Source organism: Haemaphysalis longicornis, unplaced genomic scaffold, assembly GCF_048455015.1.
Source record: "Haemaphysalis longicornis isolate Haplotype H1 unplaced genomic scaffold, Haemaphysalis longicornis Haplotype H1 scaffold_2, whole genome shotgun sequence".
Lineage (NCBI taxonomy): Eukaryota > Metazoa > Arthropoda > Arachnida > Ixodida > Ixodidae > Haemaphysalis > Haemaphysalis longicornis.
Window position 1 is genome coordinate 66829478 of NW_027526295.1, and position 24530 is coordinate 66854007.

General features: G+C 46.9%; 1 protein-coding gene across 6 annotated transcripts in view; it reads left to right on the plus strand.

Moving 5' to 3' along the window:
- LOC144168958 (transformation/transcription domain-associated protein-like) overlaps positions 1–24530 on the plus strand; it is a 137810-nt gene that overhangs the window by 43151 nt on the left and 70129 nt on the right. For 3 of the 6 annotated variants that reach the window (XM_077697953.1, XM_077697957.1, XM_077697954.1), the window contains exons 10-15: positions 11208–11346; positions 11978–12056; positions 16314–16539; positions 17400–17509; positions 22534–22630; positions 23996–24095. In XM_077697953.1, the coding sequence (XP_077554079.1) occupies positions 11208–11346; positions 11978–12056; positions 16314–16539; positions 17400–17509; positions 22534–22630; positions 23996–24095 (751 nt within the window). The remainder of the gene's footprint in view (positions 1–11207; positions 11347–11977; positions 12057–16313; positions 16540–17399; positions 17510–22533; positions 22631–23995; positions 24096–24530) is intronic. The other 3 variants (XM_077697955.1, XM_077697958.1, XM_077697956.1) reach the window with 1 other exon arrangement.

The following is a 24530-nucleotide window of genomic DNA, read 5'->3' on the forward strand; positions in this document are numbered from 1 at the left end:
TTTCCGCTGTTTCGGCAGTTTCGGTTTCGTATCCGATTCTAATGCACATGCCATTTTTCGGCCTATTTTTCGGAAAAAAGTGCGCGTTAGAATCGGGTAAGTACGGTATGCAGCGTCTAGGCTAACTGCGTTGTGTAACGATGGATCAGGGTTGCTACCAGCAAAGGAGGTAAGGTGGTTTCGATCACTGTCTGTCTTCGATGCAAATGAATTGTTAATACCGATTGCCTGGTGAGCTTGTGACGCCAATGAGTGCGGAAAGGAAACACAGGCACGGTAAGGAGGACCGTGCTTGACATCGGTGGCGAGTAAACTTTGTGAAGGACATGTGAATAGTTTTTTTTCTTTAGATATATAATATAACAATGACTTTTGACCCCCTCTCTGATCACAGTTTCAGAATTGGGAAATTTAAAATTATTTGGGGTGAACAAATTACACGATTGCCTATCTTGTTTATTTTTTCTCACGAAAACGATTTCCAGTGCAAGGCACGCCTAGGGCCACTTTCTTTTTTCATGAAATCAGTCTACATGCCCGGTGCGGGGTTGAATCATCGCTAGTGAGAATTGCAACATAGTAAGCACAGTTCCACCCGCCGGAGCACGCTGTCCAATTTTATCGCAAAGTGAACACAACCACCACACACACACAGCTTCGGATGACGCGGGCCTGGGTGCGAAATGTCGTTCTGGCAGACAGTGCTACATGAGGGAGCAAAAAAGTTGTTCTATCAGACGCAAGTTACTGTCCACAGAAGAGTGGAACCGTGGAAGGTCGACGCGCTATTTGCCGCCATGATGTAGGTAAACAAAGCTAACAGACATGTGGCTTCGCTGAACCTGCAATAACCGTCGCCACCTGCGCTGGCGCCGTGGCTTGGCAGCTTGCGAAAGTCGGCACGGCTTAAAATTATACCTGTATATTTATAATTGTTCAGGACTTATGAAAGTGAACCTGCAAAAAAAAAGATTCTGTGTGTTTCTTTGAGAGCTTGTGTGCGCGGTTCTCATTCTGTTGTTGGTCACGTGACTTTTGGCAAATCCGCTCAGTCGCCGTTTAAGCGGTATTCACACAATGGAGGAACAGGCACGTGGAGGCGGACGGATATGTGACGTCAACAGCACGTGACCGGATTATCCGGCCTGGCGGCGCATCCACACGTGCGGAGCTACGCGGAGTGACTAGCAGACGACAGCGCCGAGAAACATGTTCCATTCCCCGCCGAGGGCCACCGCCGTCGAGCGAAAACATGCGGAGGCATTTTCTTTCGCGGAGCCTCCGCGGGCTATCCCTACCAAGGGGCAAAGCCTAAAACTGGTCACATGAGCGGGTCCCGCGGGCCAAAAAGAGAGGGTTTCTCCGTCGTGTGAATCCCGCTTCACGTCATTGCTCCTGGGCGGCTGCTAGCTTCCTTTTTTTTTATTATTTACGCGATTATTTTCAACGTACTGAATGAGAGACTATATTTGTTTTCTGCGAATGCCATTTAGACCAACTTCGGTTTTGCCTTGAGTGTCCCTTGAAAGGGGCCATGCAGACAAAACAAAAGTTTGGTTCCTTCAATAGATGGCCTTGTTAGAGTCACACTGGCACCACTTTTAACGCACATTTCGCTTGAACAAGCTATGTAATTAAGGAAAAAAAGAATGACCATGTGTCCCACTAGCTCATTTCGCACAGCAGAACCTATGATGTCATAGGTGCCCAGCTGTGCAATTGGCTGAGACCGGCAAAAGCAAACACAAATTAGGCAGGGCTTATAAGCTTGCCGAGCGAAGAGCTATTAGCGCTTATATGTAATGCCTATTCATTTTATAGCAGTAAGAATGGTGGGGTAAACAATGAAAGTTATGCAAATACACGCAAACATAGATGTACCGATGCGCACTGCTGTTGGTACAGTGGAAACTCGTTACAACAGATCTGCTTACAACAGATATTTGGATACAACATACTGATTTGCAATGCTTGGTTGGTCGTCCTATCTGTGCCATTGATTAAACTTCCTTTAATGCAGATTCTGTTACAACATACATTCGGATATAACAGACCAGTTTGAAATGTTATCAAGTCCACCTTTGCATCTCTACAGCAGACTTTTCAAGTGCAGGAAACCATTCATTTGTTACGTATGTTTTCAGTTTTTGTGTTGCTACCTACCTCACAGTTGTGATCAAATGAAAGCAATTTGAAACAATTAAAAATAATTGTGAATTAGTGGAAGTGAATCTTCTTGAATCCACTTGCAGTATGCATAGGTGTGATGTCCTGGGAATCAAGTAATAGGATTTAGAATTTCAGTGCTATAGTGCAACAGATAAGATCATTATATGAAAGTTACCTTCATTAAAACAAAAAAATGTATGCCCTCATACATTATAGATGGCTAAATCTCCAAGCTTAGCAATGAGATCTTTACTTGCATTTCATTTATATTCATGTGAAGACAATGGAAATGCAAGTGTAGGTTGAAGACATGAAAGAGATAAATAATACTATGAGTGAATCAGAAGTTCGACGGGGTGCCATACAACAGGAGCCCAGCAAATGTAAGTCATTCACGTCATTTTGTGACGTGCTTCATAGTGTCACAAGAGGATGAAACCGCTGAAAAACCCAATTCATCCTGAAGGTTTGTGGGTTTATTGGCCTAAAATACCAACCTGTTTAGTTTGTAACTGAATCTCGAGAAATGACCAGCTTTGTTTTTTTTTTGTATTTGTTTTTAACAGTTGAAAAGTCCAAACTCTTGTTATAACATACTTTATCCATGATTCTGTAAAAGTCTGTAGTAACAGTATTTGGATTGTTCATACTTCTTTTATAGCAGACTGAAATCATGATCACTATCATGGTCTGTTGTAACGAGGTTGTACTGTAATGGGTGCACTGTGCTTGTTTTAGGTGCACAGCCCTGCGGCGCTTTAGAGTTGTCTCATGCCTGTACTACACGGTAACTTTCAATAGACAATTGGACTCTCGCCCGCAGGTGCTCATGTATTACAATGTGGCACTCGGTAAACAACCGGTTCAACGACCTTCCGAAGGCCTTTGGAACGACTGTGTAGCACAGGTATTACACGACACTGGCCGATTGTTATAAGCGACGTTATCGTGCGTGAGCCTGTTTGTCGAGCATACCCCATGTTTCATGAAACAATTACTACCTACTGTAACAAAAACAAGCCAGGTGTAAATACGGTCAAAAAGCAACGGCAGACAGTGGTCTGCGGCTCAGTATGGTAGCGCGATCTGGAGGGACTGGTGGTAAGCGAGGCTGCAGAGCCGAATGACGCAGTAGAAGTTCGTTTGAATGCCCGCCCTTGTGACGTCATTACAGACATCGTAGAAACACACGATGTGGTGGGAGAATTGAAATTTTAACTTGAATTGATTAATTTCTCAGTGAATACGGCATCGTTTGCTGCTGGACAAGCGCTGGGGCCACTATAAAAATGAAATCTTTCGAATAAAACAAACATTTATTTTGTTGCATGGCCCCTTTAAGTGTGAACAGGGTGGAGCGTTTCCTGCACGAGAAAACATGCAGCACGTGTGACAGGCGCACCGACACAGCTGCAGATACCACCCACATGATGCGCGGGGTGTGGCAAGCAGTGGTAGCATGGTGTCAGCACCGACTTAAAGGGTGCAGGCAGCCCCAGTAACCGGTTCTAACCACTCGCTAAAGTGCAGCACAAGGTGCATATGAAGTTTCTTATGCAGGAAAGGAACTGTTAAAGGGGCCCTAAACAGAATTCCAAAGGTTGCGATTTTACGTGTGCAATCGTTGGAGTGCTATTCAAAGAACGTCCTGCTGCAAAAATGATTTAAAAGCGTGCAGTATTAGCCGAGTTATCGTTCATTAAAAAGGGCCCGCAATAAGGCCTGGCGCATTTACTCTTTCACCGCGCCTCAAAAGCACTGTGGAAGCGGTGACGTCACCAACCAGGCACAAGGCCACCTAGAGAAACAGGGTTGGTTAGAGATGCGTGCAGCCATTGGCTCCGCTCGGCGGTACGTCACGCTTCTTTTTTTTAGCAGACAACGGCCAAGCTCCGCCTATTACATCCGCTACTGCTCAGCGGGGCCGGTCGGTGGTCGGCACGAATCGAACTGCTCCTCGTGCCGGCTGTGCCCGCGTCGGCACTTAAGTTTTACAATAGCGGAAACGAGCGTTTGAAGGCCAGATAGGGTGCTTCCGAACACAACGCGCTCGCTCACGACAATAATTCAATATTGCCACCGACACGACTATAGCGGCCCGCTAGTGTTTCTGCATGCACCGCTGTCGCGGTGAACTGGTGCCACCGAGGTCAGAGAAAAGGCGTAGCATCGTCGCAGTTATCCAGACACCGCTTTGCGAGGCCACGCCGATGGCGATCACCAGCGCAATCTTTCACTGCACTATCACCCCCTTTCACACATTTATAAACTGCTTTTTAGCAATAGTCCCGCTCGGCGGGCGGTGACAAGTTTTAGCTGCTGCGGTGTATGCCGTATCGTGCTTACACCACACAGTGGGCTCCTCGTCGACTGTGCAGCAGATGGTTGCCGCGGTCGCGCATGTAGCGGGCGCTTTTGCCCGCAGAGACGCTCCGTGTTTTTCACCGTTATTCATATCTTGTAAACGACGCGCTATACAGTCAAACTCCGCTACAACGAAATTCACGGGGATCGCGAAAAATTTCGTTGTAGCGAGAATTTCGTTATCGCGGAAAAATCAGTAAATAAACAAAACAGGGCAGGCGTCTAACTGGCGTCGTGAAATCTCCCACCTACCTTTTCGCCCCAATGTTGCCAACTTGCTTGGAGCTCGCTCCGCCAAAAATAGCACCCTTTTTATAGCACGGAGTTTATATCGTAATTTGCGGTCACAACGCGTCTCGCGGCGCTTAGACTAGCGTTGTAATATGCGCGTCGTACTCGTGGAGATCCGCACAAAAGCAGGCGTCGTGAAATCACAGCGCGGAGTTTATATTTTAATTTGCGGTCACGGATATGCACAGGATATGCACAACACTCTGGGAGCATTTTATTTCCAAAACTTGAAAAAATCGCTGATCCATTCAGGGGGCCCCGGTCACGTGAGCAGCAAGGTCAGTGCTCTCGCCGGCGGGCCCCGCCGGCGGGTGCCGGGCGAGCGCGAGAAAGGGCGAGAAGCGGTTTCCTCCTCCTCCGCCGCCGCCGCCGCCGCTTTTGAGCGCCGTCGGCGCCAATATTCCGGACATCGAGAAGCGGCAGCTTCTCGATGTCCGGATGTTCGGAGAAAATGTTGCTACTATATAATTTACATTGTTAGAACTTATCAAAATTAGTTAGAGTGGTTCAGTTCGTTGCAGATCGAGTGACTTGTGTCCCGGGAAAATTTCGTTGAACCGGGAGAACAATAAAAAAAGTGGTTCGTTGTGGAGGGAGTTTTAAAACATTGGGGCCTATGGGATGCGGGCGGGGAATCGAAAAACCTTCGTTGAAGCGGGAATTTCGTTGTAGCGGAGTTCGTTGTAGCGGAGTTTGACTGTATCTACAAACTCGGCTAAGCTCGTGTAACCGATGGCGACGATCTACATTCATCCGTGCCGTGCTGCCGGTGCATACGCCGTGCCGCCGGTGCAGGAGTGTCGCGCGCAACTGCGTTTCTCCCAGAGCTGGGAACACTGATTGGCTATAGCATTTAATGGGGCCCGCCAATAGCGCAGCCGCACTGTTCAGAGCTTTGTGCGTCACAGGGTGCGTCACGAGCAGTCTGTCGCACGTCAGAGCGCAGCAGTGTAGCGGCGAGGAAGCGGTAGGTGAACAAGGAAAGAAAGAAAGGATCTTTGTTGTGTGTTTGTGCGGCCCCTGCTCTACGCAGAGGTGTAATATTTGGTATACGTTGTAGTGAAGGGGTACTCTAGTGATTGCGCGATTGAAATGGCGACCTTCGGAAGCCTATTTAGGGCCCCTTTAATGTGGGTGAAAACTGCACTGTAAAACATTGCAAAGCACTTAGAAAAGCACCCATGAGATATTCGCCTTGGTGGTAAGCCCAGCCGGCTGCCCCAAGCACTTTGAAACTCACGCTCTCCAATTGAAGCAAGTTGTCAGGCACCTCCCAGTGCCGCGTATGTCACGCGTCGCACATCATTTTAAAACTGGTGCGGAATCATCAACGTGGCGGTCAGAAGAACATGCACGAATCACGTGCAACAACACTTCATGCAATTCGCACAATTCCTTACTAATGAGTACCATGACCTTTGCTCCTCAGGATCAGGGTATGAGTTGTCAGGCTAGCCCTCACACAAAATGCCACTTCCCCTGTGCCGAAAGGTGGCAGTGAATGCACCGTCAGTTGCCAGTGTGTACTGCTTTCAACATTGCCTTGGTAGGAAGAGGTTTAAAGGAGCCATGAAGAGAAAACACACAAGTTTAGTTCATTCAAAAGATTGTCTCGTTAGAATCATACTGACACCACTTTTAACGTAAACTTCACTCAAATAAGCTACATAATTAGGAAAAACGGGAATGGTCATGCGACCCACCAGCTCATTTCCCGCAACAGAACCTATGATGTCACATGAGCTAAGCTCTGCGATTGGCGGAGGCTGGCAGAAGCAGACGCCAATTAGGTAGACCTTACAAACTAGACGAACGAGCGATTTGCACTTAAATTTAGGGCACATTCTTTACAAAGCAATAAGAATGATGGGACAAACAGTGGAAGTTACGAAAGCACATGTAAACATAGAAGTACTGATGCGTTCTGCTGTTCGTACTGCGCACAGCATGCTTGGTTTAGCTGCACAGCACTACGGGGCTTGGGGTTGTCTCAGACGACACTGGCCAATTGACGCAAGCAACAGTGTCTTACGTGACCCCATTTGTCGAGCGAGCACTGTTTCAGGGAACGAATATTTTCTCCCAGAACAAAAACAAGCCAGGTTTAAATGCGGGCAAAAACAAACCAAACGCTTGCCGCGGTATGGTGGCGCCATCTAGGTTACGGAACGTAAAGAAACGCGGGAACAAACCAACACCGCTGTACAGGGTGGAGACAACCTTTGAACGGTCCCGTGCCGCCGCAATTGGGCCAACGGGCTCAACGCGTTATTCTTTTCGTTTCCCACGAGACCTAGCAACGTGAAACAGACAATACGATTCAAACTTCTTCAGTAAACCGCGTTGCGGCGATAATTTTAGCGCGGTTTTGACACAATGATTTGCTTCGGTGGCGAGCGAGCAACCGAAAATGGCGGTGCCAGCGTATACGTGTCTCTACCCTGTACGGCGGACGCGTGAATGAAGGTACTCTAGGCTGCAGAGCGGCCGGTTCCTGTGATGTCATTTGGGACCACGAAAACGCACGATTGAGCGGGAAAATCAAAATTTTAACCTAAATTGTTTAATTTCTCAGTGAATAAAGCACCGTTTGTATCCGGACAAGCGCTGGGGGCACTATAAAACACGAAATCTTTCGAATAAAACCAACTTGCATTTTCTCTTCATGGCTCCTAAATTTAAAGGCTTGACAGGTTTATTTTAGAGCGAAAGCTTCCTTTGTGGGACCGATGGCATCCTGTCAAAAAACTGGTCCATTTCCCCATAGATTGGTTGGTCGACCGATGAGCTCTGATTATACCACTGAACACACGGTGCACGCCTGAAACCGGGTTTACATTGTGTCCGAATGGTTACTTGAAAATCGCCAAAAAGGAACAGTTCTGGATAACACAGTACACGCATCGATCGCGAAGAAGGAGTGCCACATGTAGGTGTACATTGAGATCGTTCGTAGATGTGCTCGCTTAGTGTGCGAAAAATGGTCGCATGGGTTCGTTCTTAATTTGTGATTTGGGGTCGTTGAAGGTTTGACGATCGATTAGGCACAATTTCAGCGAAGGTTTTGATGCTTTTTTGACACAGTTTCGATGTTGGAAAGCTTTCGCTCTTCTTTCAACTTTCTTTTCCTGCCTTTCCTGCGCCGATAAGTAGTGGTTATCTCAGGCGGTGGTAGACATGCACCGATCCATTTCGATACGTTTTTTTTTTTTTCCTTGCTTTCTGGCTCGGGAGGCAGGCAGTGCCCTGATGTGTTCTCCTGCCAAGGTGTACACCACAACGCTGCAAGCGGCATTCAGTTTTCTTTACGTGTACCGTAGAATTGAGAGTGCTAGCTCTTCCCACGTGCTGCTACTTTAGCAGGGGCTCTAGCTAGAAACCTTCAGTTGTGAAACATCACTTGAATGCAGTATATTTCAGCATACAACTTTCTCAGTGCCCCTTGTAAGCTGCATGTACCGTATTTTCCCACGTATAACCCGCCCCTGCGTATAACCTGCACACCCATTTTCTGCCGACGAATAAAAAAATATGTATCCCCGCGTATTGCCCGCATATTTTATACATAAAAGGATGGACCAAAGCTACTACTGAAGCAATATTACACATTTTTGTTTATGCAAAAGGGGCTTACCTAGCTGACCACGTAACTAGATGACTTGCCGCATACATTTTTTTTCAGGTTGGCATATTGTTGAGCTGCCTGTGCAAAATAAGCTCTGTCAATGGGATAACAGTGACTTAGTCGCTATTACTGCTGTAGGGGCATAATGTCCCAACGCGCATTGCGGTGAAGCTGCATTAAAGGAAATGCCTCGCATAAATAATCTGCACCTCTACTTCACCCTGAAATTTTCGCATTTGTTGGTGCGGGTTATACGGACGAAAATACGGTAGTCCTTGCCCCGGAATTTGGTTATTTTGTGAACTCGCTGCACGCGGCACGTATGACTCATTGTTTTAGCGACTGCTTTAGTGCAAAGAAGAGTTTGGCAGCTTGATGCGAGTCCCACCGTGTCTGTGCGTAAAATTTTCTGAAAAGGGTGTGGGCCTTTTAGAAAGCAACAAAGTGTACTTCGAATTTCCGTTGTGGGCAAACCAATTAATAAAGTGTATCACAAATTTTTTTTGTCAAGCTACGTTGTTTTATTCCCAAATTGACACTACCAACCAAAAAGACAGTTTCATATCTTGTGGTGCAGCTGAAAGCCAGTTAAGGGGTCAGACGGGTGTTTAGGTATGTTTTTTTTATTTACTAACCAATTTTTATAAAACTGCACAGCATTAGGGAGTGTTTTGTGCTGATTTGAAGTCTGCAATTAGACTTCTTGCAATTTGATTATGATTTCAAATGTTCAATTAGATTTCTTGCATCTTGATTATTTCTGGAGATAATTAATGGTTAATTGCCACTATTTTGGGTCACAATTACAAAATAATCACTCCATACAGAGTGGTTATTACCACGTGGCTAGGCAGACAAATGACTAAAGAATACAGCGTTGGAAGAAATTTTTTGATTTAGCTATTTTTGGTCCTTTTACAACACACTGAACTTCACTCCTCCCGTGCTCTGCCAGAAATGGCTCACAGGTGGTGTCAATGGAGCACAATAATAATTTTCCAGAGCCTCCACATGAAAGTTTGTTTCAACATTGTATTCTCCACATAATTAGGTATCAGAAGCAAAAAAAAAAAATACAGTTGTATATGCTCCGGGTGCTGAGATATCCGAGGGCAAAACACTAGCTGCGCGTTGCAAGAAAAGTGACATTTTACTATCAAATTCTGCACAAACTGAGCTGTAGATTGCACTTTAAAATGCTCTTTACAACAAAATATGGTTCCTTGTGATGAGGAAATTTGCAGACATAGAAAAATGGCCGTGGATGCCGAAAATGCCACTTTTCTGAAAACGATTTTTTGACCGCTTTTCGGCCCCCAAAGACCCATCTGCCCCCTTAAGAGCCAAAAGCTGGGAATCCCAGTTGAAAAACACAACAGAAGATACGGCAGGATGATCCTGTAACAGAATGGGACATTCTGTCGTTTGTACAACAGAAATATTTGTCGTACAACAAAAATTCTGTAGTTTTACCAGAGATATTCCTGTCACACAACAGAGCATCCTGTAGTCCCAACAGAGATCCCTGTTCTACGACAGACGTTCCTGTTGTACAATAGAAATTTCTGTTGTGCAATAGAAATTTTTGTTGGCTTTTTCAACTGGGATAGCATCAAGTTTCTGGGAAAAGATTGACAGCAGTGGAACTTTTTAAATTTGGAGAACTTGTGCAAGTGGCACGAAGTCCCAGTGTGCTGATTCAAAAAGTTAATGTTGGGATTTTGTGACGTGTGGTGTATGGCAGCTAGGGTAATTCTTAATTGCCCAATCTATCAAACTGTTTATTTCAGCAGTTTTTTTTTTTTAGCACTCCTAGTAACAAAGAGCCTGTGGTAAATTGTGAACAAGGCACCTGTGCCATTCGGTGAGCATTTCATGGCATTCACAACCGTCCAGGGGTATGCCAGAGCTTTTTTACCCGCCCTGTGTAGAGTAATTTGAAAATGGGGCAACTAGCACGTGGGCTTTTGTGGTGTTGCTGGTAGGTGTTTTTTTTTGTCTTTTTATTTATTTCAGTTGCACGGACTGCCCTTGATATTCTGAGTATTTGGGGTGCCCAGCTGAAATGGGGAAATGACGAGCAGGCCCGAGATGTGGAATGTCAAGTGAACGCATTGCTGTGTTCCTGCAGACGATTGGCTTGCGCTTGAAACACTTGCTTTCTTTTTTCTCAGCTGTGCATGATATCAGTGGTGCTCTTTGATTTACAGTTTTAGACTCGCCGCGAATAGTCCACAGGTAGTACGAGGATTCCCCATGCCACAGAAACGTGTGAAAAAAGAATTCTGGACTGCTTCTCGGGGAGCCCGTGGCGATTCCGAGACTGATAAATCGAAGAGCCCCAGCGTTCGTGTGGTAGTCTTCACTCGTACGGAAGTTAATTTCCACCTGAAAGCAGCGGCCTCTTTGTTGTCAGCATGACCAATATTGTTGGGTGCACGTGATGAGCGATGTACCCAGCTTTCTGAGGAGGAGGCGGAGTAGGAGGAAGCACCTGGGGGGAAAATTCTACTGGGTGCAGAAAAGCTTTTCGCGGGGTTGATTTGTCGTGCGGATTCACGCGATTGGCTGCGCGTGGGTTCCCGCACTGTGTGGATTGGCTTCCGTGTGGATTGGCTTTCTGCACCCAGTAGAATTCCCCCCTTCCCCCTGGAACTTGTTCTAGCTTCCAATAACTGTGCCAGCTTGAGCCGTGCCGCGTTTTCTTTTGCCCCCCCTGGATGGATCCTGGCACGCCTCCCATTCTCTGTCTGTGCAGGAGACCGTGGGAGTGCACTGCAGCCAGCTGGCGCAGGGCATGCTGGGGCTGCTGATGCTCTGCCCCCAGGAGGTGGCCCACCTGCGCAAGGAGCTGCTCATCGCTGCACGACACATCCTGGCCACCGAGCTGCGCAACAGCTGAGTGCCCTCCTCCTCCTTCCTCTCTCTACCTCTCTCCTCTCTCTCTCCTTCAGTTGAGCCTGAAGCAGAGCACGAGTCGCTCATGCTCTGGATTTGACATCCACCAGCTGTGTGGGCGTTTGGAAACTTTCTTGAAGTTTGTTTTGAACATTGTATTATCCCTACATTTAGATATCAGAAGCAAAAAGAATTACGATCGTACCTGCTCTGAGTGCCTAGATGTCCGTTGGCAAAACGCTAGCTTCACGTTGCAAGAGATGTGCCATTTTACCATCAAATTCTGCACGAACTGAGCTGCAGAGTGCACTTTAAAGTGCTATTTACAATAAAATACGGTGCCTTATGATGAGAAGATTTGCAGACTGATGGAAAAATGGCCGTGGATGCCGAAAATGCCATTTTTCAGAAAAAAATTTTTTGACTGTTTCTCGGCCCCAAAGAACCATCTGCCTCCTTTAACTGCACTAAGCTGAAGATGGCGCTTTGTTAGCTGGTGAGAAAAAGTTAATTTTGGAGGCCACACATTGCACAGTGAGAGAGGGGCCGAGCTGGTGTCTGTTGAAGGATCCGGTTCTCGTCGGCTGCCAGGCCCCTTGAACTCTCCTCTCTCTCTGTTCCCCTGTGCAGAGTTTGTTGGGTGCATGGAGCAGCTGTTTGATGAGAACATCCTCATTGGCTCTGGCTGGACGGCCTACGAGTCCCTGCGGTGAGTAGGGGTCGGTTGGTTGGTTGCAATGTGTAAGTGCTGGCTGCGTACTGATTATCTTATTGATTTAGGGGAGATACCTGACCTTTTATTCTAAAAGATGCCCTAATACAATTTTCAGAGTATATTCGTAATACAGAAACTGGCATGACTGCAAACTGCAGACTTTCACGAAGCTGTGTACAGCGTACTCCATTTCGTACATTGCGTGCGACGCTGCCAAGGCTGGGGAGAGTAATAGGGCGCTTCCTGCGATGAGGAGAGTTGGGCACACGGCTTACGTGCACAGTCACTTAAGGGCACAGGGTAAGCCCTATACTTCCCATGCATTTTTGGCCATATTGAGGTACATTTTTCTCGGCATCTAAGAAAGGTATCTACATGACTTATATATCCTTTTCTTTCAAATTTCGTGCTCTTTTAACTGTACTAGAATTAAGATAACTCTTAAAAAATTTGGTTTTTTATAATTTTTTGTTCGTTAGTACCTAAATTTTGGCATTATTTTAGTATTAAAAGTTGTGTACCAAAAAAACTGTTACGTGCATATTTTTAATTCTAGTACAGCAGGTGTGACAAGTTAAGTAGATGACAGGGGAAAAAAATCAGCTCGTTGTCTTGGAAGATATAGGAAATAATGGTACCTATGTAAGAAAAAACATTGTTTTGAGATAATTGAGTTTAAAGTAAAAAAGAGGTGAAAAACAATACTTTTTTGCCATAAACACCACTGGAGCCATTAATTTAAAAAGCACCAGCTTCATAATCACTGTCGAAGTCATTTTTTTGGTTTTCACCCGGTCGTCTGTCCTTCCTTGACTATTTTGTGCACCATCGTACAGATCTGTTCACAAGGTATTTTGCCTGTGGTCAACCTCTTTAAGCCACTTGATGGTGGTGTTGCGCCCAGGTTTTGGTCTGAATGATTTCAAAATGCTGGCTCATGCATTGCTTCATCATTTAATGAAAGAACAGCATCCCATGTTGCAATCATAGAGTGTGAAGCCCAAAAAAGTTGTTTTTTGTGCTCAGCTTCGAAGGGCAAATGTGGAAAAAACCTGCAACAGGGTCTTTGGATTGCCCTCACTGAAAAATCAGCTATGCAATGGTTGCTAAGCAATTTCCTAATACAGCTGGTTCCAGAAAAGCATTTTAATCTGAAACTGGAAGTTTTTTGATGAAAAAAAAAAATGACAATAAACCCTGAGAACATTCTTAAGAGGATGTGGGCACTTGCTACTTGCTTACGGGAAAACTGCTTTTTAGCGAGAAATAAGACTTTTTAAGGCAAGTGTGAATATGGAAAATGTGCACAAGGAATTGAACTTGCCTAATTGCGAAGAAAAACAAAAAGTAATTTTTTCAAAATTTCGCCTTACCCTGTGCCCTTAAGTGCTGACGTGGTCACTGTAGCATGCTGTACCAGTTCTCTTGTAATCTCGGTTCCACATGCCAGGTGCCTGTGCCATCTGGAATGTAGTGGCTGGATGGAGTGCAATAATGAAATTAGAAGTGCACACACACACAGCCACAAAACTGTAGTTGATTCCTCTGTCACAGGAATCGGTAAAACACGAAAGTGAAATCTGCAGCTGAGCACGATCTGCGGGTCGGCGGCTGTCTCGTGGGTGTGCTTGGTGAGCAATGTCCTGCTGGCGGGTCGCTTCGGCAAAGGTGTACTGGCGTCGTTTCCGTGACGGATATGACGTCAGGGAAATCTTGGTGTATCCCGGCATAAAACACTTTTGTGTTAAAATATAAAACCCGAAGAGGAACAACCCCAAGTATAACGTACCGTATTTACTCGCGTAATGATCGCACTCGCGTAATAATCGCACCCCTGAAGTTCGTCGTCAAAATATGACTTTTTTTATTTCCCGCGTAGTTATCGCACCCTGAAATTTCGGAGCCGTATTTCATGTGTGTGCCAAGTCTAGACGATGATGGTCGTGCTTACGTTAGTTTCCTTCTCTTTCAAAGGGACATGGCTACATTATTGCAGCGGACTTGATAATATTAACGATATGGGCAAGCGTGAGTTCATTATTGGTGCGGAAGAAACCCGCACTAAATGCACATAATGTACCCACAAAACTTATAAAAAAACCCGTTTGACTTGCTGTGTCGGCAGCCGTGCCTTGATGTCCCACACTGTGACCGCAGCAGCCACTTATTGGTCAACCTGTTCTCACCTCACAGCAAACTGATTCCGGCGCGTTCCGTAATTCCGGCGCGTTTCGTAATAAAAACACTGCATTTTGCATCACGCGGTTTCGATGGTCAGTGGAGTTTTTATTATGTTTTTATTTATTATGTTTATAATGTTCGTGAGACTTATCGTAAACATTCTGACCTGAAACTTGCGTTTTCTTAGTCTGCTGAAGTCTGCTTAGTCTGCTTAGTCTGAAACTTGCGACCTTAGTCTGCTGCCGACCTCTTTTGAAAACCGCCCAAGGAACGAGAGAGAATGCATGCTCAAAGCAGGACATGGATGGTGGCTGCTGGCTGCATGAAAGTGGAAATCTTGACGCGGTGGAGCTTGGTGTGATTTTTGCAATGTGTTGTCATTTTGAAGCCACCCAGGTCTTGTAAATACCTTGCCCTCAGTACTGTGTGTGCAAATGAAGTGCCGATCAGTACAGAGAATGCAGTTGGTTACATTCACTGCAAAGGGAAATTAGACGTCCACCTCAAATGCAGCGTTATAGCTATAAAGGAAAGCTGTTCAGCTTTCTCAAAAACTTCACAGTCGAAAAGAAATATGTCCTGGTCCAGGATACATGTATAGCATACACTGCACAGAAACATGGTTTCCAGACAATAGACTTCCTCACGATTTTAAAAGGGCCACGTCCTCTGCTTAAGAAAACAATGTGACCATGAACAGCATGGTACCTTTGCTGTGGGGACAAAAAAAATAGTTTGAACACATCTAGTTAGGAACAGGAAAGTGTATAACTGAAGAGGAAAGTACATGACGTATGACGGCTGCATCGTACCGGTACTCACCTACGGGGCAGAAACTTGGAGGCGCACTAAGGGGGTTCAACTTAAATTGAGGACGACTCAGCGAGCAAAGGAACGGAAGATGATAGGTGTAACGTAGAGGGACAATAAGAGTGCGGAGTGGGTCAGGGAACAAACACGTGTTATGGTAGTATTAGTGGAAATTAAGAAGAAGAAATGGGTGTGGGCAGGGCATGTAATGCGAAGGTAAAATAACCGTTGGTCATGAAGGGCAACAGAGTGGATCCCTAGAGAAGGCAAGCGTGGCAGGGGGCGGCAGAAAGTTGGGTGGGCAGATGAGATTAAGAAGTTGGCGGGGATAAATTGGTCGCAGTTAGACAGGACCGGGATAGTTGGAGGTCTATGGGAGAGGCCTTTGTCCTGCAGTGGGCGTAGACAGGCTGATGATGATGATTATGATGATTAGTTGGGGCACTCGCACGCTGGCCAATACAGGGGTGCAATAGCAAGACAACAACACAGTGGAATGCCCTAAACCAAGGGTCCAGGGGCAAGAGGGTGGTTGTGTGAGCAGGTGTCCACTCTGCTGTGTGTGCTACGGGAGTTGCACCAGGGGCGGTATTCCCGTGTTTTGTCCCTTTTGTGTCCCTTTCAAAAGTGTCCCTTTTGAGCGAGCCGTGATTGGCTAAAAGCGAACACCCGGATGTGACGCCCTGCAAGCACGGCGGAGCTATGAGCCGTGGCTATTCGGAGCAGACGATTTGGAGCAGACGATTTTTCGTCGCCTTATTGTTGGTTCGCTCCCGGAACAATAAACATATAAAAGATACTCTGATACGGTTTGAGTTCTTTAAAGTGCGTTTGCAAGAACAGTTACGGTATTTGAATCAAAGGCCTACTGCTTAACCGGAAGTACGTCACGATGAAAGGGACGCAAAAGGGACGTTTTCAAAAGGGACAATTACGAGAATACCGCCCCAGAGCAAGAACAGTGGGAGGGAACGTGGTTTGAAGTGCTTGACGACCTTGTGGGTCAGAATGGAACGTTGCTGGTGCCATGTGCAAATTTGCAAAGGGTGTTCTAGTGGGCCTTCAGACAGAGGGCAAAGTGAATACTGCTGTGTGTGTGTCGAGATTGGGGGGCACGTCAAAGGTCTCCAGGAGGTTAAAATTAGTGCGTAGGCGTAGCTTCGGCACATTGCACCCCCGCAATTAATCGGTTGACCCCCTAGGTTGTGCAGTAATGGATCACCTGTCCCCCCCCCCCTCATCCCTCCTCTGCGAGTGCAGGCCCCTGGCGTACAGCACGCTGGCCGACCTGGTGCACCACGTGCGGCAGCACCTGCCCCTGGCGGACCTGTCGTCGGCCGTGGCGGTGTTCTCACGCAACGTGCACGACGACTCCCTGCCCCCCTCCATCCAGACCATGTCCTGCAAGCTGCTGCTCAACCTGGTCGAGTGCATCCGCGCACGCTCAGACCAGCAGGACAGCAGCGGTGGCGGCGGCACTGGCAACGTGCGTGCTGCCTCACTTCTTGCCCGCCCTGTTTTTTTCCTTGAAAGCAGTCGCTCAGTCGATGCATGCACACACACCCACGCACAGACGGTGTCCACACTTTGAGGCTGGTGGTGACTGGTCCTGCATAGTATCAGCAAATTTACCTTTCTTTCCCAGAATGTCCATAGGCACACCGTGAAAGGGACGTACGCGTCTTAAGAAATGGCACTAGCTTGGCAATTTTTTGCCAAATACATACTTTCGATGCTTTGTCACTGCGAAAGCAGTGATCTTTAAAGGCGATAACAGCAGAAACAAGTCCCTTGCCTCCATTTGAATTTGTACCAGCCACAGGTTGCTCTTCTTTGATCCGGCGTTTGCTTTGCTTTCTTGGATGACACCTTGTGCCCTGAGGTCATTTCAAAACGGGCCTTTTCATTGTTCAGTTGCCATTGTGAAAATGACTCTCTGTAATGGGAGTGCGGCATTTTGTGTGGGCAAAGCGGGGTCTAATGATAATTTAACTTTGGGTGTAACTAAACAAAGAAAACGTGGGTTTCAATTGTGTGCACAGGGTGATAAGTTTGGTGCTTGCTTTGTGGGGGACTTGAAGGGGCTGTATAAAGTGTACAATGAGCCAAAGAAAAAGGCAAAAGTGAAGGTGGAACTTGTTTCCTTTTTAGTGGCCGCAATTGAGCGTATTGATGTCACTTGCCAATGTTTACGATGGCATTGTTGTTTAGCCCTGAAGAGGTTCTTTCTTTGCCCCCTTTGGGGTTGAGGGGTGGGGTGGTGCGTACAGTGGGTGGATGCTAGTGAGCGGCCTGCTGTGGCAGGTGTGGACACGCGTGTTGTGGTCGTTGGCGGGGGCCATGCAGGTGGGCAACCTTGTGCAGGGGCGGGAGCTGCTCATCCGCATGCTCGAGGTGTTTGTGCTCAAGTTCAAGACCATCGCCAAGCTGCAGCTGCCCATGCTCATGCAGAAGAGGTGAGCAGGGGGGTGGGCCACCGATCTACTACCACTAAGGGCACTCTTAAAGGGGCACTGACACAAAATTTCGAAGGCGAGATAACTTCGGAGATAGATTGGTGAGAACACATATACATCATCTGCAAAATATCAGCGGCGAATACAGCCTAGAACATATTTAAAATCAATTTTAAAGTGTGCGAAACGCAACCGAGCAGCCAGCAGAGGACCACGCGCAATCGACATTCGAGTGTAAATAAACAACATCCAAACACGTCACGAGTTTGTGTTTGCCACTTCCGCATTGCCGGCGTTTTTCGGCTCGCCGCTCCAATCGGAGGGCCGGAGTGGCCGGAGGGCGGAGCTTCTGCTCTCGAGAACGAACGACCCGATCGTTGGCGGCGGAGGCGCCGTGATTTCGTCAGCTAATCGGGCAGCTGGCTGCGACCTAAGTTCTACAGCGATTCCAGGCACTCTGTTTCTATAACTGTTTATTACCATTGGATGCGAAAACGCGCCGGAGGCACGAAAAGCCCACTGAGCTAGCCGCACGGTCGCTGTGCAGGCGGCGTCCACAGCCGCGAAGTGGCCCAGGCCGGCGCAGGTAGCTCGAGTGATAGCTTGTTACCGCTGCACGAAATTGTCCCAAAGTCCCGACCGTGGTGGCTTACATGAGAAAGGAGTTGATGATGCGATGGCGGGTTGCATTAAAAATTGTCATCTGTACCGCTTACGAGAGCGGCACTCGAATATCCGCCGCAGTGCTAAGCCGAACACATCTGTAGGCGGACCTGTAGGCAGACCGGGCGGCTGCTCCCAGCGCGCGTCTTGCCACCCACCGTCTCGAGCGTCGCGCGTCGTTCTTTAGCCGCGGTAGCATTTGCACTCGCAGCGCCTGTGTCACATCCACGGTCGCTTTTTAATTAAGCGCCTCACGACATCAGTACGTGGGGGCATTCGCAGAAACTGCCGTCGATGCGGATTCGACAGTGCTACGGTGGCTCTGCTCTGTGATATCCCTCCGACGGTCACGTGGTCAGCTTTGTGCACACAAAATCCACAAAATCCATCGTTTCGCGGCACTCGCTGAAACCGAAACTGCGACTGGCCGCATTGAAAATGCCTCTAATTAAACAACCGTCGCACGCTGAAGCAAATGAGGTTTCTACAGGTTATAAGTAGGTCACTAGCTACTTATTGCAACAAAAAAAACAAGATGCAAAATTTTTGTGTCAGTGCCCCTTTAAAGGGAGGGGGGAGGTAAAAAAGGCTGGAAATTGTGTAGTTGGAAATATCCAACTACAGAACGCGTTTACAACTCGGCAGGCGAAATTCTGCACTCTTTCTCAACATCCACGCTGCGGATGCCAAATTATATACAGTGCGGATTTAACGGTTAGATTTAACTCGGAAAAAACAATCTACCAGTTCGATATAGGGCATGATTCGATATAAGGCTATGGAATTGTACATCACAAAAGCACATCGCAGACACAACAAAGGAAAAGGAAGCGTGGTGGGCGGGCCAGGATCATTTTTTGCATGGGGACGTCGACAGCTTGCCCTACACGGCGTGGTGGCGCAACCACGATTGGGAGAGCGAGGAATAGGAGGAGATAAAGCCACCTGCTGCCAGTGAGCAGCCAGGCTTGACCACTTTTAACCCTTTCAGGGTCACGGACATACGTATATGTCCTCTGCAAACGCCTTCAAGATGGTCAATAACGTATATGTACGTCATTGCTTGTATGTTTGAAAAGCACGCTTTTTTCACCAACTTCTCTTGCTTGGCATGGGCTGCCACACTGCAGAAATACGTCAAATTATTTTTTTGTGCCGATAGCTCTCCTTTTATTTTTTTATGATTTACTTCAGCGGTGCGCCGGCTATCGCTTGAGAATCCGGTAACAAAGGGGTGCGCTGGGTATCGCCCACCGGGCACCCGGACGCCTCTCGCTTCTTGCGCCTGCCAGAGACCAAGGGCGCCTGCGAAACTGATGAGGCTCTTTTCTCGGTTTTCTTTCTTTTTTTTTTTTTTTTGTATGTTACAGGAGCGGTCTAGCGGTTTATTTTATCCGGCTGCGCGCTCAGGCGCAACGGCTGGTTTCAATATCGTCCTCCGGGCGCTTCCCGCTTTTTGCGACTACGAAACTCATGTCTATCTGATTTCGATTCACTCAAAAGGTGCCAGCTTGTTACTCTCGTTTTTATTTAGAATTTTTATTTTGTTACTCATGAATAAACCACATGTACGTAACAACACAAACGATTTTTTTGTCACTTTATGGTCACTCTAAAAGAATTACAATAATTTTTTCTTGAAATAGATTCATCCGAAAAATTTAAATCAGCAATAACAAAAATCGACCCTGGGGGGTCGTATTAGGTGAAAAAATTCCACTCTCAAAGGGTTAAGCATGTGCCAGCAAAATTTCTTTTCCACCCCGAGGGAAAGCCAACTTGGGAGGGCACTCCTGTAGCATTTGGCGTTTGATATATCAAGAGTTGCAGGCATTTTTGTTTGATATAGGCGTAATTTTTGCAATATATGTTCATTGCAAATATAGTGTGACCAGAAATAGTTTTATATACAGGATATTTCAATGTAAATGGGTTCGATATAGTCGGGTTTGACTGTGCCTCTGTCACACGGCAAATATTATGACAGAGTGAATGACAGTCTATTGGTTCGGCACTGTGTGTGAACACTATGTGACATTTGCGCAAATGGAATTCAGTGGTCGAATGATTTCGGGGAACACATTAGCTTCCAAACCTAATAAGTAGCCTCGACAGCAGTGGTCCTTCGCTTGACATGAAAATTTATTAACAAGCTGTAGGGCACTGTGTTTAACTCTTTCGCTACCGCAGAAAATTGACCAATTTTTAGGGGTCCAAGAAAACATTTTTTTTCTGCTAAAAAATTGGTTAGGCACTAATTGCAGGAGCACAAAATGCAGAATATTTAACAGCCTTTCCCATAACACCAGTTTTTTAAAGATTTTCATATATCATAGTTGTGAAAAAAAAATATCAAAATCAAAATTTTTGTCAAGTTGTCGAAAAAAATGATAAAAAAGGAGTTGTATATATCAAACCACCGGTAATAGAAAAAAATTAGAATATACATTTTGTAGGGAAACATTTCAAAAACACACCCTAAAAAAAATGTTGACTTGCGCGGAACAGTTTTTCAAATATAAAAAAAAATGTTAGCACGCACGGTGCTCGTGTCATGCGGTGAAGCCCAACCTCTAATTCAAAATGTGCAATTTCGGGTGGTTCCCTGGAATAAATCTGGCGGTTTGACGTCATCAGAGGCACCAATTTGCCCCCACATAACGTAAAAACATCTTGTCAATGGCTGAATTTGCATTTACAGCGAGCACAATATTTGGGACAAGCACGCGATGCGGAAAAAAACATGCATGAAGTTGAAAACGGAACGCCGTGGCTGATGCTTGTTGTCGTTCACGGTCAGTTATCTCTCAAAACATAAAGCTGAGCTTTATTATCATCTTCTTACTCGCAATTGTAGCCTTGCTTGCAAAAATGAGGTACGATGAGCTAGAATCATGCCCTGCGATCTTTGGCCGAGTAGCAGCTGCGCGCTGAAAAAGATCAGCACGACGAGCCTCCTCTATTGCAGCGCCACCTAACATTTTTCAAATGAAACAGTACAAAAACTTATCAGAGACTCCGTCCGAATAGACAGTTCAACTAAGCAGCAACATTAGACACCCGGATATACCCTCGCATGGAAACGAAACTGGGAGGCGAACAGCTGGCAGTGTAAGACCGGTTTGAAGCGCTGTCCTCGGCGGAACAGATATCTGGCGACTGGGTTTGACCTTTTGACTTGCATCTGAAGTTCTTATCGCAGAAATCGGGTTAGGGTGGGGGGAAATCAGGAGCGCCGTGCTTTGTTCGAGGATCAGTCGCGGACGCTTCAGGCGCCATGGCAGGTAGCCTTGAAGTTGAGTAACTACGTAGCGCTAAATATGAATTTCGCGATGCAGAAACGAAACCGAAACTGTTGTAAACTGTTTGCGAATGCTCCTGGGGTAAGTAGAACTACCACAGTACTTAGAACAACTTGCGAAAAGGCAATAAAACTGCCTAAAATCATAAAGTAGCTTTGCAACCAGCCACTGCTTGACATTTTCAGCCGATTTCTGGGATTATTGCTGTCAGAGCGCGAACCTGACGATTGAAAATCGTTCGCAAGTTCCCCATTCACGCCCTGATAGCAAAAAACAAGCGCTGGTGCAGAGTAATTACGAGTTGCACGCATTCTTCGTTGGTAGCCGTGACGCGCGATGACCACGCCCCTTTTCCATACCCAGGTGATTCAACAGCGTATCAAAAATCACGTTTCCGTTGCAAAAATGAAAACAAAACTGATTTTGAAAGGCCATTTTCTGATCTAACTCCGAACAGCTTTACTTGTTCGAGAAACCCCTGGAACGCTATGAAAAGGCGCTCCCAAAAGTATCGATCAAATTGATCGATTTTGATAGGCGCGGTAGCGAAAGAGTTAAAACCTACCAGTGAATCAAGCAACGTTCTCCACTGCATGTTGTTTTATATAGAATGAAGAGAGCAACCAACATCTTTTCAAAGCTTTGCCATGTTTGCTGCTTCATAGATACAATTTCTTACTTACTTGGCTCGGCTTGTGATGTGAATGTCACCTAGAACAGAGCTGCACTTATTTAATTTCAAAAGCAAATTCATTTTATTTTAAAAAAGTAGAAGGTTTTAAAACATTATGGATGCATTTAGATTATTATCTTGCCGTTCTGCGAGTTTCCCGATTTTCACTGGTATCACTATCAAATGACATTTTCTTCGCTGGGTAGACCCACTATGCCAAACCGAATGTCACTTATAGCTAACGTCACTCGCTTTGAGTGACATTAGACTTGCCGTGTGACAAAGGTATGAAACTCTGGAAAGTGACGTATTCTCCAATGCTCTGCCTTGTACTCTGGTCATGTGCTCCCATGGACTGGGCTGTGCGATTGGGGTGGTCTGTGCAGCAAGCAGCAGGGTCCCCCGTCGGAGCCCAGCCGAGACGACAGCGCCCGTGCCAGCCTGCAGTTCTCTGCGTCTCTGGCCGATCTCAAGGAGGAGAAGGTGGGCTTCTTTTCCCCCGTTAGATGCTGATTCGGTATGAAGGATCAATTGCACGTATACAGGGAAGGGCGCAGTCCTGCCCCCCCCCCCCCCCCCCCCCCAAGTCCCCCCAGGTGAGGGAGGGACTGGGGGGTGGGCGGGGGGGACTGCGGACAGGAGCGATAGTTCTGCTCCGCCCCCTCTTCCCCCCCAGCAATGAAGGGTGGGCACGGTCGCTCTGTACTCTTCAATATACCGGTGTTGAGAGCTAGCAAGTGAAAATAACAGCTACTAGAAAGATTCTGCAGATGGTGTGAACAGTCCAGGTGCACCAGCTTTGCGCTATAGCGCGAATTTTTGAACGCACAATGAAGAATGTACTTGTACGTCAGTGACACTGTGGTGGGGAAATGCGAAAACATGCCGGTGCGTCAGTGACAGCAAAAGAATTAATGTAGGCATGGCTGGGCTGAAAATCAAAACAACTTTCTACAAGAAAACTCTCATACAACACTGCCAACGCCCCCGGCACTTGCTACAGATGCTTCTGCAACCCCACACTCCCCTGTCGACAGCACAAGTGCACACCCTTTGGGCAGTCCAGCTGAACACTTTTATAGTTTAGCTGGATTGCCATTACAGCTCAGACTGCCTCTCCATGCGCAAATGTGAAGCGCATCCTTTTCTTCTGTCCTGCAGCCCGGAAGTCCCCTCATTAATGAACCCTAACCCTCCTCCTCCCCACTGGGAGGTGTGATCAAGTCAGCTGCCTTGGCTGTTTTTGCGGAAGAATACCAATGGGTCTTAGTCTGACTGCAAATAAAGTCTCTCTCTCGCCCTCGTTTCCAGAAGAGGAGAAGGAGAGTAAGTATTCGCGCAGTTCACAAAGTAACACTTAATGCTCGCGTCATGAGGTCAGCGGAAGTACCCCGGTGTTGCCTGCTCATGATCCTGCCGCGTAGTTTGGAAACTGCCCACGAGATGGTGCTGCTGCACTCTCAGTATAGTGCGCTGTTCATGTGGCACATGGTGAGCGTGCCAAGACCAGCTTGCTGAACCCAGCTACTGTGTGAGAGCAGGTGTTTGTTGCATGCACAACGGATGTCGCCTCCAAAATGTTAATGAACGCATTCAGGGGAAGTTGTTAACTGATGCGTGCACGATTTTCCGAGCTGGTGTGGTGGCTCCTTCCACAGTGCTACGAGGGCTCTTTCGATAAGCGATTGCTCTGTTAGTACCAATTCCATCATTCTCGTGGAAGGAGTGAAGCTAAAGCGGCAACAACTGCGGAGCATTCTTTCCTTGCCCGTATCATTTGCAACCAGCAGGCTGTAAATATCTCTGGGTGCCATCTCCTCAGCACTTTCCCTCTTCTCCCCTGTGCAGAGCAACAGCTACACAGTGACCGACTGCCGGAGCCTGGTGAAGACTCTGGTGTGTGGCGTCAAGACCATCACCTGGGGCATCGGCACCTGCAAGATGCCTGGTGAGCACTACTGAGCGCGGGGGCCAAGGGAGACCCCGACACCAGAGCGCATTTAACAGAGTGCAGTTCCCCTTTCCATTTAACGCCCTTGAGACACCTGCGCGTGTGTCCATTTCTGCTCGGTCGCTTGCTGACTCGCTTGCTGTGGGCTCGAACAATCGTGGGGGGCTTCCTTTGCGTTCACAAGATACAGTCTTTGCCTGTCAGGTCGTTGCCAGGTACGTTTGGGTGCTGTAATTAGCAACAGAATTCACTCTTGCTTACACTTGCGGCATGTGCAAGTAAAGGAGCACTTTCCCTCGTCACAAATCATTGCAGGGGGGCTTTCAAAGGTATTGGTCTCATTTCTGGCAGCATTGTGCACTTCAAAGGGGTACGGGGGTCCTTGAAACTTTTTTTTTTATAAAATATAAGGGGACAAGCTCATTGAAGCAA